This window comes from Podarcis tiliguerta, assembly GCF_965153285.1.
Source record: "Podarcis tiliguerta genome assembly, chromosome: 4".
Classification (NCBI taxonomy): Eukaryota; Metazoa; Chordata; class Lepidosauria; order Squamata; family Lacertidae; genus Podarcis; species Podarcis tiliguerta.
In genome coordinates this window covers 81,499,975-81,519,371 of record NC_139537.1, presented here as the reverse complement: position 1 = coordinate 81,519,371, position 19,397 = coordinate 81,499,975, and the positions used below count along the sequence as shown (strand labels likewise).

The window sequence follows — 19,397 nt, the reverse complement described above, 5'->3', positions numbered from 1 at the left end:
AACAAGCAGGGATTTCTGCTAGGAGAAATCACATCTCCTTCTGGCAGAGAATTCAGGTTTCACACGCTTTGGCCATGTGAGTTAGGATACCACTGATGCATTTATGTTGAAGGAATCACACTGAATTGGATAATACTGTTTCCTGCTAGGTGGCTTTACTATTTACCTCTGAAGCCTCTCCACGAGCTCTGTCACCATGGTATCTGAAATGCCTGGACATGCCTCTTCAGCCAAATAGATAGCCTCTCTCAGTTCTTCTATGGATCCCATGTTCCCCCCGCAAGCTTGACTCCGCTCTTTCAGCTGAATCAAAATTAAAAAGGGTGTTAGCCATGTAACCATTTGAAATGCATATACAATCTAAATGAACAAAAGAGTTTTTTAAAAAGCAATTACCACCACACTTTACGTCTACAGACTGCATGGAGATCTACAACGTAAATTGAAACTATTGTATGTTATCAAGCAAATATCAGCTAAGGAAGATAGGGATCTCTAAAAGCATGAGCAGGGCTTTAACTTGACAACTGCTTATAAATGCATGGTTTAAGAGCCATAATGCAGGGCAACATTCTACGAAGACACATGTATGGCAGGGTCATGTCCCTTATTTTCAGCACAATAGACATTCCCATCCTGATCTCCCTCCCTGAACGATATGTTCCCTTTAAAAGCATCAGGAACTCACAGAAGTAACCAGGAGTAACCAAAAAAGGAAAGTAATTTTACTGCACAAATAAATTGCCTCTAATGGCAACGAACACATTTAGTGAGTCACTAGGCTAACTTTTCGTTGGGAAAAGAGTCCTTTTTCGTCTCCTAATAGGAATTTGCCGCTCCATGCCCAAGACTCAGAGTGGTTAACAGTTTTAACCCAGCAAAATAAAAACTGCAGAATCGAACACACAGCTAATATATAAAAAGCAGCCATGCGTGTGTGTTATGGGGAATGGTTGGCGCCTCTCACACCACAAGGTGCTTCTCTGTGGCGCTGTGGGGGACGCGGGTGGCGCTGTGGGGTAAACCACAGAGCCTGGGACTTGCCGATCAGATCAGAAGGTTGGCGGTTCGAATCCCCGTGACGGGGTGAGCTCCCATTGCTCAATCCCAGCTCCTGCCCACCTAGCAGTTCGAAAGCACAAAGTGCAAGTAGATAAATAGGTACCACCACCTTCCTACCATAGGTGGGAAGGTAAACGGCGTTTTCGTGCGCTGCTCTGGTTCGCCAGAAGCGACTTAGTCATGCTGGCCACATGACCCGGAAGCTGTACGCCGGCTCCCTCGGCCAATAAAGCGAGATGAGCGCCACAACCCCAGAGTTGCAAGTCCTAGGCTCAATGGTTTAACCCACAATACATAGACTCTATTTGTTGCTTGGGACGCTTCCCCAGGCCCTGCCTCTCCTACCCAGACCACAAACCTCACCATGCCAGGCTCCACAGTCTCTCTGAAAGTATTTGCCTGGCTGGAATGGTTCCTTAAATGGCGAAAGCATCTCTAGCTTGCCAAGAGGGAGGAATGTACATATATAGAGAGACTTTTGCATGTCAGGAATGTAGCCTACTATACAAAAGGGAGGATCATATATTTTGCTCCGCCCATTTTGTATCTGGCCCCACCCACCACGGGCATGAGTCCCCCCAACCAGGAAGGCTGACCACAAGGCAATGTGGTCCTCACGTTGACTGGAAAACGGTGAACCTGATGGAAATTTACCTCTGTGAATAATGGCGATATGATTGTTGATAAGCACCGAGATAAAGGACGCCTTTGAATGGTATTTTCCTTTGGGAGAAAAAATAAAGAATTCCATAATATATCAAGCGAGATACATATACTGAACATTTTCTCATTCTTTTCCTATATTCTACATTTTATGCAACACACACTTCCAAGTACAAATACATCCAGAATTCATTAATGCATTATTGCAGGCTGAAATTCAATTTTGAACAAGTGGAACTCCTTCTGTATATCACATAACAAAAGTTCTATTACAAATAACAAGGAAATGTAGTTAAACAGACAATTAACTATGTAGCAAAGTGTACTTTAGGATTATGAAATATTTCAGATGTGCAATACCAAATAAGTTAAATTTGAGGTGGGTGGGAAGTATGTATCTGATGAAACTTCAGGAAGGAGTTGGTTTACTATTTGCAAAAATATAAAACAAAGCAAGGGAAGACATTACAGGAACACATGTGCACATGCTTAATGCGTAAACCGGCACACTGAGGATGGCAAACAACTGCTGCATCACTGCCACATGCCAACCCAGGAATATCTTTCAGCGGCACTAATACAGTGGCTATCATCATCAGATGCAGCATTGCACAAAGCAATCACAGGTTTGGGTAGACAGACTCTGTGATAGGGAGAGCATTAAAAATATCCCATCTGCCAGCTACTTGTCCCAGAGATCTGGCAAAGCCCCTTTTTCACTGTTCTTCCCAAATGCCCAACACCCGGTTGGTTGTCAGGCACGGGGGAACCACAGCAAAAGGGGCTTTGCCAGCCCTATGCTTGGCACTTGGGAAGTACAGCACACAGGAAACTGCTGCTTTGAAAGCCCTTTTTTCTGTACTTCCGAAGGGCTGGCAAAGCTGCTTTCTGCAAGGATCGGCTGTGCGATCAGGTTCCAGCTGTGTCTATCTGCCCCACATCTGACACCACATATAAGGCCAGGTCTGGGGTAGGTGGGCATGGTTTGGGGGAAATTGCCTCTCAGGCCAAACTGGGACCCTTGCTGGGTCAAAATTGGCCCAGGGGCCAGAGGTTCCCCAACCCCATTTTGTTTCACAGGAATTTCGATGGAACCGATACTTAGCAGTCTGCACACTGAGTTCTGAATGTGCAGAGAGTTACAAAGGCTTGTGCAACAGAACGTCCACCTCTTCTCCTCCTGCAGCCCTCTGCACACCTTCTCGACTGCTCCAAAAAGTTTAGGGCAGGGGTCGGCAAGGTTTACCTCGCCTGGGCCAGTTCACTCCAGTGGAGATGACTCCATGGGCCGGATCGCTCGTGTGTGTGAGCACACAGCCACGATTTTTGGTGTTTGCATAGACACAATTTCCGGCGTCTGCGCAGACGCGATTTTTGGCACCGCAGAAGCGAGTTCCCGCGCTGCGCTGTGCCGGTTTAGCGCAGCATGCGGAGACTCGCCGAGCGGGCAACTTGGGGGCCAGTTTAACAACCCCCGTGGGCCATTTGTGGCCCATGGGCCTTAGGTTGCCTACCCCTGGTTTAGGGCACCTCCTGGAGCTAATTTTGTGGCTGCACAGAGAGGAAGAGCAAGTCCTGTTAAGCAAGAAAAACACTGCATACAGGGTACAGCCTGAAACCTGACATGTCAGAGCTGTAAGCTGTAATGAAAGCTGAAAAGCATTCATTGCTACTTAAAATACTTTCAGTTTCTTGTTTCCTCCAGTATAGGTAAATACCTTGTTCCTTTCCCACTCGTGTAGCTGAGTAGCTCCATTCTCAAGGTTCTTGGGATCTTTCTCTCGGATTGTAAATATCCAGTCACCTGAATCACTGCCACCCGAGGCTTGGCCATCTGTTTCCCTTTAGCACAAATGTTTTTTCGTGGGTTATTGCAAAGAAAACAATCACATTATTCATATGATCGTCATCGGCCGTTAATAAAACTAAACTGGCAAACTCAAACGTGATTACTTTAAACCAGCACCAGCACCAAAATTCTAAGTTTTTATAGAAAGAAAAAGCGGTCTGAACTAGGTTTTTAATAATTAGACGCCAGAATTATTACATCTTGCATAAATTACAAATCTGCTCCATGATCGATTTCTGGATTTATACAATCTTAAAAGGCAAAGGTAAAGGACCCCTGACAGTTAGGTCCATTCGCAGGCGACTCTGGGGTTGCAGCATTCATCTCGCTTTATAGGCTGAGGGAGCCGGCGTTTGTCTGCAGAGTTTTCCCAGGTCATGTGGCCAGCATGACTAAGCAGCTTCTGGCGCAACCAGAGCAGCGCACGGAAATGCCATTTACCTTCCCACTGGAGCGGTACCTATTTATCTACTTGCACTTTTGGCATGCTTTTGAACTGCTAAGTTGACAGGAGCTGGGACTGAGCAATGGGAGCTCACCCCGTCGCAGGGATTCAAACCGTCGACCTTCTGATTGACAAGCCCAAGAGGCTCAGTGGTTTAGACCACAGCACCACCTGCGTCCCACGACATTATACATCTTAGCAGCATGCAACAAGCCCAACTAAAGCATGTGTGTTTTGGTAATTTGGCAATAACACTCCATTCTTAGGGATTTTTTTGTCTATTCAAGCTGAAATCAAGACAAATGTAAAAAGTGTGCATGTGTATCACATCTGTCCCTGTGAGTTTCTCCCTTCAGGTTTATCAGAAAGGCTCCTTAACACAATCTCAGCAACGTAGACTTTGTAAACAGCACTTTTTAAATTCTGTCCTACAGCTCTCTTATACACAAGGGTGCCATGGTTGGGGCATGCTTGCTTCAGAGTATTACTCCTACACTTCATTCGGGGGGGGGGGGGGGAGAGATTAATTTTTAAGTTTTTGAAAAAACAAAAAAGCAAGAACAACCAGATTAACAAATCTTAAGATTAACAGTTTAAAAAAAAATTTAATTTCCAACTGAATAAATCCTTAGAGGTTGACTTCCCACTCTTATCTTCATGGTGTTTTTATCGCCCAACCTTTCCTGCTGCACTATACAAAAAAAACCCACACATCTTATCTATTACAAAACTTTGATAAAATTATTTTCATCATTCTTTCTCAAATCCCACTCACGGTTTCATTTATCTATGATGCTGCCCCAAATAGTCCAAAAAACAAAGAACTGCACTCTTAAAAAAAAGTCCTTGTCTTGATCTCTTACTTGCTGTCCTCAAGTTCTTTTACTTCTAAAATCCAACTTTAATTAAAACTTTCCCTCCCACACTTCAGATAACAGGTGGCTGCTCCTCCAGAGTTATTTCTGGTTACGCAAAACATTGAAAAAGGAAGGATTATGTACATACAGGTGTACCTCAGAAGTTGAACGAAATCCGTTCCAGAAGTCCGTTAGACTTCCAAAACGTTTGGAAACCAAGGCGTGGCTTCTGATTGGCTGCAGGAAGCTCCTGCAGCCAATTGGAAGCCGCGTCGGACGTTCGGGTTAGTTAGACTCGCAAGGCATTTGGAATCCAAGGTACGACTATACTCTTAAAGTTACGGTACTTTTTAGCAGTTTAATTTTGAGTAGGTCCAAGATATATTGGGGTTTTTTTGAAGCTTGCCCCACCGCATCTGCAGTATTCTCCCTCTTTCACGCTTACCCATCTGAATCTTCGGAGCTGGAGTTATCATGGTTCTGCTCAGACTTCCATCTTTTATGCCTGTCGATAAGATCTGTCAAGTAAGAGGTTTTCTTTGCATTCCGTATTATAAACTTGTGCTTCAGCAGTTCTTTTGCCGTTGGTCTCTTAAAAATAAAAGCAAGTTGCTTTGCTTAATACACCTCAGCTGATTTACGAGGCGAAAACTTAGAAAAAGAAACTGAAGTCCACCAAAATGCTAAACACAGTTACTGAAGACAGACACCAGGCATTGGTATATTCTAAGAAATGTGTATTTGCGGCTAATGAATGCTTAGTTTTCCTGTATTACTTTTATTCCTTTCTCAGCATATAGCAGAGGTAGGCAACCTAAGGCCCAGGGGCGGATCCAGCCCAATCGCCTTCTAAATCCGACCCGTGGATGGTCCAGGAATCAGCATGTTTTTACATGAGTAGAATGTGCCCTTTTATTTAAAATGCATCTCTGGGTTATTTGTGGGGCCTGCCTGGTGTTTTTACATGAGTAGAATGTGTATTTTTATTTAAAATTCATCTCTGGGTTATTTGTGGGGCATAAGAATTCATTCGTGGGTTTTTTTCAAAATATAGTCCAGCCCACCACATGGTCTGAGGGATGGTGGACCGGCCAACGGCTGAAAAAGGTTGCTGACCCCTGGCATATAGATTTCACTAATAATATACATAGGTGGAAAGATGAGCCATAGTAGACTTTAGGCATGGATTCATTGATACTTTTAGACAGACTCGTCAATGCAATACATGCACAGCTACCTAAATCCCTAGCTGCCAATCAAGCGTTTCCCTATTCCACATTCCAGAAACAACCATTGCACACAACAGGAAGGTGGTCAATACATTGGCTGAAACCCTTTGCCCTGTCCAAGTGCTTCCATGACAAAAGTAGTTGCTAATCAGTAGTATAAAAGGTAAAGGGACCCCTGACCATTAGGACCAGTTGTGACCGACTCTGGGGTTGCGGCGCTCATCTTGCTTTATTGGCCGAGGGAGCCGGCGTACAGCTTCCAGGTCATGTGGCCAGCATGACTAAGCCGCTTCTGGCGAACCAGAGCAGCACACGGAAACGCCATAAAAAGTTATAAAGAGCTTAAAATGTAGGTAGCTTGTAAACCTCCATCAAAATATTTTGATCCTAGAGAATATAAGAAAGCTAAACGATTTTGTGGAAGTGACACCTGTTTGTCATCAGCCTGAACAAAATGTGGACTGAATAGACAAAGTGAAACCCACATGAAATGAACGTGGTTTTGGCGAAGATTTTTGTATTTGAAAGAAAACCTCTCAATTCTCCTTTATCTTAACTGAAAGAGGCTGATTTGAATGAAATGCTTTGGCAACCCAGTTGGATAGGTGAGGTACAAATAACATTATTATTATTACAGTGGTACCTCTGGTTACGTACTTAATTCGTTCCGGAGATCCGTTCTTAACCTGAAACTGTTCTTAACCTGAAGCACCACTTTAGCTAATGGGGCCTCCTGCTGCTGCTGTGCCGCCAGAGCACGATTTCTGTTCTCATCCTGAAGCAAAATTCTTAACCTGAGGTAATATTTCTGGGTTAGCAGAGTCTGTAACCTGAAACGTATGTAACCTGAAGCGTATGTAACCCAAGGTACCACATTATTATTATTATTATTATTACTACTAAATTCAATGTGTAATCAATTTTTTAAAATGTAATATGGGAAGGAGAAAGGCAGACATTTTCACGATAAAGCTCCACAAAAATAGTATATACAATACACAGAACGTTCAAACGTTATCGACAGTTCAGCCTTCCATTTTCCCACATGTGCGTTAAGCAACTTGACCAAAGGTATATGGGGTGTGGAAAAACCGAAACAACTTACAAAACTTGGGTCCTTGTTCAAGCAGGCTTCAACGAACTCCTTCAGAGGTTTGCTGTAGTTTCCTTCTAATGTTGGTGGGTTGTTCTTTGGGATCAGGAAGAGAACTTTCATGGGATGCAGCTCTGAATGCGGAGGCTCACCTTTCGCAAGCTCTATGGCTGTTATGCCCAGTGACCAGATATCTGCCTGTAACACAGAAGCCATCTTACTTACAGCAGGAGGGAGGCAAAAAGGGAGCGCTTTCGTTGAAACCAACTGCAACATTTCATTCATTTCACTGACCGATCATTCATTAAACAAGCACACCCTTCCCTCTGCATCTTAATTTTAGGTATTCGAAATAAGCACTCAAAATAAACATGAGCGGTCTGTTTTTCAAACCCGTTTACATAACAATTCTGGAAATATTATAATCCTAAACACCTGCGTGAGCAATAAGGGTTATACAAAAGGGATCCAGGTAAATCCTTCTAAGAAAATGTCAGCATGATGTACAGTCTGAAGGTCCTTGTGTGAGAGACAGGGAAGCAGAAATCTCTCAGGATGAGAGGCTGGGAGAAGAGAGGAATGCCCCCAGGTGAGAGCTGGGAGGATACGTCCTTTTCAGTATGGGACAAAAGTTAAGATATATTGGGGAGAGAGGATCCTGTACTTTTTATCTCTTCTATCTTTTCTTTCTTCTTTTATTCTCTCTCTTCGTATGAGTGTTTGCACGTGTCTGTGTGCTTGTAACTAGCTTGTCTTTTATTGTACTGTGATAAGTGTTAATAAAACATACAGTATATATACAAACCTATATATAGAAAATATGCAGTGGTACTTGGTTCTCGAACTTAATCCATTCTGGGAGTCCGTTTGACTCCAGAAACCGTTCAAAAACCAAGGTGCAGCTTCTGATCAGCTGCAGGAGTTTCCTGCACTCAATCAGAAGCTGCAGAAGCCGCGTCGGACATTAGGTTTACGAAAAATGTTCACAAACCGGAACACTGGCTTCCAGGTTTACAGTGTTTGGGAGCCGATTTGTCTGGGAGCCAAGCCGTTTGAGTACCAAGGTACCACTGTGTGTGTGTGTGTCTCTCAAGATCAGCATGGCAGAATAATATTATTTCACCTAACAAAGACAACAGAAGAAAAGATTTTCAGGCCCGACTCTGAACCCTAAACAGTCTTGCTTTAATCTTACCTTTGAATCATACGCTGACTGCTTTATTACTTCTGGTGCCATCCAAAACGGTGTACCCACAAAGGTATTTCTCTTTATTTGTGTATCAGTTAGTTGTCCGGCTACACCAAAATCTGCTAGTTTGACTTCTCCTTGTTCAGACAGCAGCACATTAGCAGCTAGAAAATAGGGGTTTTTTAAAAAAAAAAGAATGTTGAGTTCAAATGTTTAAGCTAAACAGGTTGACTTAGTCAAGGACCCACAGAAATAAGGACTAGCTTATGTGATTAGATTTCAGTGGGTCTACTCTAACCATGGCTAAGACTAGATCCAACCCAAAGCGTTTGAAACACAAACCTTACAAAGTTTTACCTTTAATATCTCTGTGGATTTTCTTTTCTGAATGCAAATAATCAAGGCCTTTCAGAATCTCTCTCAATATCGTAGCAATCTGGATTTCATCAAGAGACCCTGGTTCTAACTAGGAGAAAACACAACAGATTATTTTTCCAAGATAAATGTCGCACAAATACAGCTGATAAACCTTTGCGGGTGGGGAAACTGAAGTCAAGAATTTTAGACACTTCATACACAATAGAGGAGAAAACGTGAGCAATCAGCAACGACACAAAACTACAGAAGTATTTATTTTGACCATTTCTGCACATTCATGTTCTCAGACAGTGGCATTAGCCAACTCTGGGTGTAAGCTTTTCCCCTTGGGAACTGGGATAGGCTGCGAGGAATCGGAGGGAGGGTGCCGAAGAATCAGGCATTCAGCTGGAAGGGAATCTGCTCCCCTCAATTCAATAATCAGTTCAATACTGAATCACCTATGGAGTTTTCTGTGTTTGACTGGGCTGCTCTAGGAGGACAGAGCCGTTTGAGGCCTCTGCTCACTCATCATTATTCCAATTTTATTACAGCGGATCATGGCTCACAGTTTTCCTATTCAATATCCAAGGAAGATGATTAAGAATGGGGCATTTATTCCGATAAAAATCAAATGACACAATCAAAGTACTTTTTCCTGTATTATTAAGCCAAGAACTAATGGTTCAGGTACATAAATTTACCCTTTTACTAAAGTTAGTTAGCACAAATTAATGAGGCTTACATGAAGCTGGCTTGGAATCATCAAAGTGAGGGTGGGAAATAAATGCAACAAATAAATACCGTATTTTTCGCTCTATAAGACGCGCCAGACCACAAGACGCACCTAGCTTTTGGAGGAGGAAAACAAGAAAAAATAATAATTCTGAATCTCAGAAGCCAGAACAGCAAGAGGGATCGCTGTGCAGCGAAAGCAGCAATCCCTCTTGCTGTTCTGGCTCCTGGGATAGCTGTGCAGCCTGCATTCGCTCCATAAGACGCACACACATTTCCCCTTACTTTTTAGGAGGGAAAAAGTGAGTCTTATAGAGCAAAAAATATGGTAAATTCCTTTTGGGGAGATCCAGTGTAGCAAAAACTTTTCTTCTTCCCAACTTCCCCTTGCACCTCCTATGCACTCTCAAGATCTGACCTGGAGGGTTGGGGCACACCAGAGCAGTTTTTGGGGTGCAGGAGTGCTGGAGAGGAAAGAAAAGAAGTTGGATGTCTTTCTGTTTAAGCAGTCGGACATCACTGTACATCACTCTGAATTTATAATGCACCTAGAAAGAACTGCAAATTCAGATAAATACCCTTTAGTTCCATTACTATAAGCTGATTACTTACAAGGTCAAGAGCAGAACCTCCGCCAAGATATTCCATTATTATCCATAATTTTGTATCCTGTAAAGGTAGAAAAATATTTATCTAAATATCAGCCAAAAAAAAATTAAGATTTTTTTTTTTTACATCGTTTTCATTAATGCTTTATATATAAGGAAAAAATAGTGCCCAGTCCCTTTTACTTTTGTGCCCTGCCTTTTAAAATGTAAGCCTGGGGAGCAAGCATTGTCTTACCACAAATATTCATAAGCTACTCTAGGAATTGGTTTTGACTGAAGGGAAATCTCTCCTGCAATTTTGCTTCTGCAAAACTAAGGAACATATACTTTTGAGGCCCTTATCCTGGAAATAAGTTCTACTACTAAACAGAGTGAGTCTTCAGAGTAAACACCCATTTCGTAAACATATCAAACAGTATCACTTTGTATGTCAACTTAAAAATGATGTGTTTCAAGTTAAAGCAGTGAAATAAGTTTAGGTTTCATAAAAAAGCAATTAATGGATATATTTAAATTTCTCCAAAAGTTTCAGTTTTCTTCCAAAAGGGGCAAATTGTCTTGAAAATTCCAGAAATTTTACACCCATAATTATATATATACTTGAGTAGAGTAGATACATCCGTAACTATATATATACTTGAGTAGAGTAGCTTACAAGCTATGTTCCAAGGATCCCTAGGGTTGCCCAAAAACTCTTCAGGGGTCCCTCAAACCAAAGATCAATAATGGTTGGCAGGTGTTCCTCAAAGGACAGCTTGCCCATTATTCCGATCTTTGTCTACAGTGGCTTAGGACCACAATACCTCAAGGATCGCCTCTTTCCATGTGAACCTACCCAGACCCTGAGATCATCTTCTGAGGCCCTTCTTCATGTGCCCTCTCCTCGAGAGGTCCGGAGGGTGGCAACACGAGAACAGGCCTTCTCTGCAGTGGCTCCCCATTTGTGGAATGCTCTTCCCAGGGAAGTTCACCTGGCCGCCTTCATTATATATTTTTAGGCACCAGGAGAAAACATTCCTCAACTTAAGAAGGTTATTATGAAGACACCATTTCCTCTTTCAGCAAGTCTGCTAAGCGGTGGTTTTTATCCTAATCAGTACCTGTGTTAGATCTGAAATTTTTATATATGCTGTTGTCTTATACATGCTTTTATTGCATTGTGAAATTGCTTCAATGTGCTTCAACAGAAACAATTCATAAATGAAGCAAACAACAACACCACCATTAACATTATTTTGCATTTCTACCATACGTGGATCTACCAGGCTTAGGATATTTTTCCAGCACAGTCATGGGTGCACAACCTCAGCAACCCTACACTCAAATACCATCCAAGCACAATTCACTGCCAGCAATCAGTTTGTTTAATATTAGCAGTTCCGCGGACTCGTGACTCATTCCCTCCAAATACAGAAGCAAACAGTTTCTTAAAGAGTCAATGGATGCAATCCAAAAAAGTCTGCAGCTCAATCAACATGCGCATAAGAGATTTTAACTTTTCTTTTTAAGGCACTACAGCCTCGCCTCCTCAGCCATCGAAGCTGCTTCTTAAATTCCCAGAAGCTGCAAAAGGCTGTAAATTTTAAAAATAAATGGAAAGCTCTGATTGCTACATACTCTTTTGTGTATTTAAATGCGCTTTCAAGGCCAAAAAGCCAAACTTGCCTTGCTTGCAATACTGCTGGCTCAATTAAGTCAAACTATTTACTGAGGAAAATATCCCTTTATACTCTGCTTCTCCGACAGTTGAATGAACAAACATTTTGGCCAACATACAATATGATATTTATCATGCACTTGAAACATATATAATGAAAGGGAAACTATCACAGGGTAACCCTGGGGACAAGGTCTTCTTGCTCTGCAAACACAATATTAGTCGATATAGCAAATGTTATTTGCAATTGCTTTTCACCAACTCTCCCCCTCAATTTACCAATAACCCCCTCTTAACCTCACAGAATCACAGAACTGTAGAGTTGGAAGGGAGCCCCAACATCATATAGCTCAACCCATTGCAATGATGGAATCCTGTCCACAACTGTCCCTTGGTGGGATCGAACCACCAACCTTCTGGTTCAAAGCCAGATGGATTGACCCATTGCACCACCTAAGATCTCAATCCAAATGTATTGCCCATGAATGTCTTATCATCACCTGTAAGGGTGAGGGGGTTCACTACATATTTGGCCTACTTTCAGACCAACGGTGTCTCTTTGCCCCTAGTCTAGAAATAGTTTTCTCTATAGTTTGTTCCCAAAACTGGAAGATGATATTTATGGAGGAAGAGCTCAGGGAACTGCCCTGTATCCCGCAAATGGCACAAGGAGGAATTACAACATTAAAATATGTGGGCATGAATGTAAGTTTTAGAACCAAAGAAACAGTTTGGGGGGGGGGAGCCAATATCACATGTGCTGCATTAAAAAGGTTATTATAAGTAAGAAAGGACAGGTGATTCATGCTAAGTCTCCTAATATATTCAAATGGATGATGTCTGTGTCATATTCAACTCTGGTCACATCCATTTGGGACAAAACACCTGGAAGTATCCATAGAAACAAAATAAAGATTATTGGAGGCCTAAAACTGATGGCCCATAAATAGCAGGAGGAAAAACCAATATGTTCAGTTTGGAGGAGAGAAATGGGAAATAAGACTTCTCAAAAACAAGGCTGAGCTTTCCTCCAATATGAGATGACAACATCCTGCACCCACAAAGGGCTAAGACTCACATTATGAATAATTTTTGAACTCCAGGAGTGAAGAAGCATGGGAATCAATTGCCTGAACTTACATGAAATCTCTAGCCCAATAGAATATGTCAAAAAATACTGATTAAATGACTTGAAGCAGACTTGATCCCCAAGGCAGAAGGAGTTAGTGAGTTAGCTTCTTAAGATCAAAGTCCGGCAAAGAAGGGAATCTGTCACTGAAGTTGAAACTGGACCATTCTTTGCAACAGAGATGCTTTAGACCAGATCCTTGACCTATGGATGGGGAACTAAACAATGGCAGGCAAAGTCCTTCATTTCCATTTCTGTATTAGTTCTAATAAAAGGTGTAACCTACAATGTTCTAAAGGCCTCTACAAGTAAAATGCTTGGAAGTCATCCACTAAGAAAATGAGACTTAAGTACTTTAAGTCGTCCAAATGTTTTACTCCTACATTCACAGACTAACCTCTGCAACCCTTTTATCTATGTTTCCTTTGATCACTATCTTCCAGTTGTTAAATCTCACTTCTCCAGGTAACATTATAAGCATTAAAAAACAAAAACACCATTACAAATCAAGTATGTAGCATCTTCAGCAAAAACTAGGGTTGGAAGATGCTTCTTTTAAAAAATTGCAGCATTAGTCTCTTGCAGCAAGAAATGCGGACAACTGGTTTACTGAAGCCTAGGTTTTTATGGGCAGGAGCAGATTTCACTAGATGAGTGAGTAAGCTGTATTTCTTCCATTCTTGCTGAGTTCCACTTAAGCAACCTGTCCAATGTTGCGAAAAAGGACTGGTAAAGATAAGAGGAAGCATAAAGCAGAAATACTCATTTGTGGTATGTCAAATCAACGTGGTATCCACTTAAGAGATGAGCCCAGACACCGAAGCTCTAGTCTTGCTTCAGATCCAAGGACCAATAATGCATTTTAATGATTTCCTTGTGTTGACTAGATTGACTTTGCCAATTGTAGTCTACCACCTTTAACACGAAAAGGCCTGGAATCAGAAGGTGCAATCTCAGGGATTATAGGGTTTCTATAATCCTGCAAGGAAACCTTTGAGAGATGAAAATGTTGGGCTGAAGATCATTCTCAAGGCAGGTTGCAGAACTGATTAGAAGCCATGGGCTGGTGAGCCTTCCTAAGATGCTTACCTCTTTTGAAGTCCCTCGTATCATGATAGATGCTATCTACCCTTGGACTACATCCCTTTGATGGGAGAAATACTCAGCTCCAATGTTATCTTCTAAACAACCAATTCCTACTGCAAGCTGCCCCAAAGATCCCTGCTGTCAGATAAGTTATTCTGGTTCTGCACACAGCACATTTGCCCTTTTCATTGAAAGATCCCCATCCATCCAAAATAGTAAACCACAAAGTGGGTCGGGGAGGAGAGAGACAATCCAAAGCAGAATGCAAAGATGGCAGAAACAATTTCACACCTGAGGACTGATGCAACTCAGACATGGGCTAACAAAGCAGCTGAAATGCAAATAGCTTTTCCCTGACATGAAACCCGATGTGAAGGTTTTTATTTATTTATATAATTTCTCTATCACTTAAGATTAGATAGATAGATGATAGATAGATAGATAAGAGTGGTACCTTGGTTCCCGAACAAATCGGCTTCCGAATGCCGCAAACCCGGAAGTGAGTATTCCAGTTTGCGAATGTTTTTTGGAAATCAAACATCCGACGCGGCTTCTGATTGAGTGCAGGAAGCTCCTACAGCCACTTGGAAGCCATGCCTTGGTTTTTGAACGGTTTTGGGAGTCGAACAAACTCCCAGAACAGATTAAGTTTGAGAACTAAGGTACCACTATAGGTAGAGATGAGATAGATATAGAGAGATTGATAGATGGATAGATATCTTTTATGCAGTATACAAAATACTAAAGCAACAACAGACAGCTTAAGCAACAAACACTGCAAAAACACAGAGTTGACATATAATTATATTTTGCATTAATACAACATTACTAATAAATATAAGACAATATCAGTTCTCTTGCCTCTGGACACACCCTCCCTATCAGCTTCCTGGCTCTCACCCAGGGCTCCACCCTGGAACTCACCCAGAGTCCAAACAAACTCTCAGCCCACCCACAAAAGTCTCACAAAGAGCAAGGTTGCTGCGGACATAACCCTAGTCACTCATTCTAGACTTGCTTTTTCATGGGCAAGGTGGGCAGAGCTTCCTCAGGCTGTCCAGCACAGCCATGTCCATTGAGCAGTTGGCTGCACTCTCTGTACCCAGTTGCAGGTGCAGCAGGTTTGGCGAGAATGGGAAAAGGACAACACTCTCCTCTCCACTCACAGGTCTTTCTTCAGCTTCTGCCTCCCTTATCTTCCAGCTGCTTTCTAGTATGAACTGCCACTTGGATGATATTTGCATGGTATTTGTATTGTTACTGACACATTACAGTTGCTTATGAAACAGAGTACAGTGGTGCCTCGCAAGACGAAATTAATTCGTTCCACGAGTCTCTTCGTCTAGCGGTTTTTTCGTCTTGCGAAGCAACCCTATTAGCGGATTAGCGGATTAGCGCTATTAGCGGTTTAGCAGCTATTAGCGGCTATTAAAGGCTTAAGGGATTAGCGGATTACCTGCTAAAAGGCTATTAGCGGCTTAGCGGCTTAGAAAAAGGGGGAGGGGAGCGGAAAAAAATCTCAAGACTTGCAAGACATTTTTGTCTTGCGAAGCAAGACCATAGGGAAATTCGTCCTGCGAAGCGCATCGAAAAACGGAAAACCCTTTCGTCTAGCGGGTTTTCCGTCTTGCGAGGCATTCGTCTTGCGGGGTACCACTGTATTTGCCTAGGTATATGAACACTTGCCCAAGATCTCATCCTCCCTCTGGCTCATTTTCAGTTGTCAAAACTGTGTTTCCATTCCACCTTGTTGCAGGCCCACCCATTATGGTGGACAGGTGTCCCATATAATAAAATAATAATAATAATAATAATAATTTAATATTTATATGCTGCCCATCTGACTAGGTTGCCCCAGCCACTCTGGGCAGCTCCCAACAAATTAAAACACAGTAAGACAGTAAGGGACGCAGGTGGCGCTGTGGGTAAAAGCCTCAGCGCCTAGGACTTGCCGATCGCATGGTCGGCGGTTCGAATCCCCGCGGCGGGGTGCGCTCCCGTCGTTCGGTCCCAGCGCCTGCCAACCTAGCAGTTTGAAAGCACTCCCGGGTGCAAGTAGATAAATAGGGACCGCTTACTAGCGGGAAGGTAAACGGCGTTTCCGTGTGTGGCTCTGGCTCGCCAGATGCAGCTTGTCACACTGGCCACATGACCCGGAAGTTTCTGCGGACAGTGCTGGCTCCTGGCCTATAGAGTGAGATGAGCGCACAACCCTAGAGTCTGGCAAGACTGGCCCGTACGGGCAGGGGTACCTTTACCTTTACCTAAGACATCAAACATTAAAAACTTCCCTAAACAGGGCTGCCTTCAGATGTCTTCTAAAAGTCAGATTGTTGTTTATCTCCTTGACATCTGATGGGAGGGGGTTCTGCCCAGCAAGAAGGCCCTCTGCCTGGTTCCCTGTAGCTTCACTTCTCGCAGTGAGGGAACTGCCAGAAGGTCCTCGGAGCTGGATCTCAGTGTCCAAGCTGAATGTTGGGAGTGAAGAGACACTCCTTCAGGTATTCAGGGCCAAAGCCGTTTATGGCTTTAAAGGTCAACACCAACACTTTGAATTGTGCTTGGAAATGTACCCTCACAGCTGCATGCCCCCTGTCCCCCAGAAACAGTACTTCTGTCTTGTCGGGATTCAATCCCAATCCATTAACCGCCATTTGGCTCCAAGTAGTTTGGGCTTTAGATCCTTTGGATCTGGCAATATTTGTAAGTAGTCTTTTTATCACATCCATATATTTAAAGTATTTTACTTACTCTAAACCTTAACGGTTGGCAGAATGAGCAGTATATTTCCCCCTCTCCTCCATCTGAATTTAAATAGACTTTTAAAGAAAACTGGCTAGCCAATAAGTTTGAGGGGGGGGGACCACAAACCTTCCTTGCACAAAATAGACTAATAATTCAGGGCCATCTAGTGGTGAAATAGTATTCCTATTCTGATACAACAGAAGAAGCATGTTTATTAAGTACAGTCGTACCTTGGTTTTCAAACAGCTTAGTTCTCGAACGTTTTGGCTCCCAAATGGCGCAAACCCGGAAGTGAGTGTTCCACTTTGCGAACTATTTTTGGAAGCTGTACATCTGATGGGGCTTCTGATTGGCTGCAGGAGCTTCCTAGAGCCAATCAGAAGCCACGCTTTGGTTTTGGAAGTCGAACGGACTTCCGGAACACATTCTGTTCAACTTCCAGGTATGACTGTATACAGTTATAGAGTATTCTGTAGTACAGTTAAATAAAGACATTTACAGATATCAACTGGTTTTTTAAAATGTAAGCACTAAAACATGTTACAATGTGTTAATAACATGTTTACCCATGGAGATGCAAAGGTATGAAAAGTCAAACTAGTGAGCTGTTACTAAATTAGATCAACACAGGCACAATGGAACAGCATTGATCCTGCGTACATCCCTCAATACCACACAACACTCGAAACAGAATGTACTTAGCAGTGTTCGAAATTAGCCAGGCACCTTTTGCACCTGTTTTTTTGACCACTTGTGACCAAGTGAAGTGGCCTTGTCGCCAGGATGGTGTCTGACATCTCCACCATCTGGAGATCATTGGATGTGGAAAAGCTTCCACGCACTAAGACCCCAGCCTGTAGAATTCTATCAGTTTTAATCTGCATAATCAGAATGAATTTCTGGAACCAAAATGCTTTTTCTGTGCAGCCTGAGCAGGAGCAATCACCAAGAAAAAGAAAAAGTTGGAATAGGCCAATAAACATGTGGACTGTCCATGGATCAAGTGACTTTTCTTCTTTAGGTTCTCAAAGCTCTTAACCTAGCTCAAAGTTGTCATCTGAACTAGCCAGATGAAAGTCCCGTCGTTTGAAATTTAGCACCTAGCTTATATATCTGAGTTTTTAACTAAGTGGGATAGTACATGGGATTTGTGTGACTACACTGTATGACCCATGGAAGATGTCTAACTTGGGTTTCATAGTCTTGCTTTAAAAAGCCAAATGGTCCAGAGCTACCTACTGGGACATGATACAGACTCAAATACACAGGTGGATGTTATAGAAGGAAGAGAGGCTACATTCCCCGAATCACACAACAGCAAAGGGAACCTGTACCTCAGCTCACCTATGTGGCAAAGGTGGCTCTTCTTTCTCATCAGGCAAGTAGAAGGCCTCCTGACTCAATTTCCCCCAATGATGCAGCAAGTTCCTAACTGAGAAGCAACTACTACTTGCACCAAGGCTGAAAGATGGACACAGATATGATATATATATATATTTTTAAAGCAAGTCACTGTTCTGATTCCAGACCTATACCTATAGTATGATGTAAATATTGGCCATCTAGGTGGTTCTAAAGATTAGCAAGTACAGAGCAGGTACTGCAGTCTTTTTCATTAGACCAACTTGTCTCTCTCATCTACTAGATGAAAAACCCTTCGGCAGCACAAAAAGCCTGAATGCTGAGCAGGCAAACAGCCTAAAGCAATGATCTGAAGGCATGCAATAAGGCAGAGTTTTCCTACCTTTTTGAGTCCACGGCTCCCTTGACCAACTACATTCTTTCTGCAGCACCCCATAGCAGCTCAGGGGCCCAGTTATGTCACAACTTGCCTGCAGAGCTGGCAGCCTCTCACCCTTTTTTGAACACCCTTCCTTGTGGAGTGTTCCCTCAGCCTCCTCTCTCCTCTCCTTGGGAATCCTCTGGGCAGCTGCTGCTGCCACCCCTGATCTCTGAGCTGCCCCCACCCACCCCAAAGATAGGTTCCTCCTCACACTGCCCCACAGGGGCCTGGGACTTGTTTGTCCATCCCCAAGGGCTGGCGGTCGGGCGGGCTGAGCTCCCTCACCCACTTGCTTGCTTATTCCAAGGCCACCTCAGCTCCTGGCACCCAGCACCCCCTGGCCAGCCCCAGAGGCACCATTCACCTGGGGAGCTCATAGCCAGGCCGCTGCAACAAACAGCTGTGCAAGCCTTTGGGAGGCAGAGACACAAGAGGGAATCAGAGAAGAGAGGGAAGGAAGGAGGGACAGAGGCCAGTGTTGCCCACAGCACTCCTGACTATCATTCAATGCATTCCAGCACATCATTCAAAGCCACAGCACAGCAGACATCATTCAATGCCACAGCACAACAGTTGAAAACCACTGCAATAAGGGACTGTGATTCTGCTTTTCTTCAAGAGGTTCTGCATACCAAGGCTAGACGCTTCTAAATAATGAAGCTCACCGAGTTTTCAAAATAGCATAACGCCCAAGAATGCTGCAGAACTGGCCTCAAAAGGCCTTTCATGAAGGCGTAGGAAAGAGCCAGGGAGGTGATCACAAAAAAACAGGTTTCATTGCCAGAACAACTGTGGCTTCTACTCTACTGCTCAGAAGGTATGCAATGAGAGTAGAATTTTGACAGATTAAGATTGCTTGTGCAACACCCAACTTCCCCTGTTCTAGCCATAACACTTCTGTGCCGATCCC

At 43.1% G+C, this 19,397-nt stretch overlaps 1 protein-coding gene across 1 annotated transcript in view; it reads right to left on the bottom strand.

Moving 5' to 3' along the window:
* The window catches only part of STK24 (serine/threonine kinase 24), a 38,451-nt gene that overhangs the window by 6,473 nt on the left and 12,581 nt on the right, over nucleotides 1-19,397 (bottom strand). The window contains exons 3-10 of the mRNA XM_083437969.1: nucleotides 10,092-10,148; nucleotides 8,745-8,853; nucleotides 8,394-8,551; nucleotides 7,211-7,396; nucleotides 5,322-5,467; nucleotides 3,444-3,567; nucleotides 1,717-1,785; nucleotides 167-303 (exon numbers count right to left, since the gene is read on the bottom strand). Coding sequence (XP_083294095.1) covers nucleotides 167-303; nucleotides 1,717-1,785; nucleotides 3,444-3,567; nucleotides 5,322-5,467; nucleotides 7,211-7,396; nucleotides 8,394-8,551; nucleotides 8,745-8,853; nucleotides 10,092-10,148 — 986 coding nt within the window. The remainder of the gene's footprint in view (nucleotides 1-166; nucleotides 304-1,716; nucleotides 1,786-3,443; nucleotides 3,568-5,321; nucleotides 5,468-7,210; nucleotides 7,397-8,393; nucleotides 8,552-8,744; nucleotides 8,854-10,091; nucleotides 10,149-19,397) is intronic.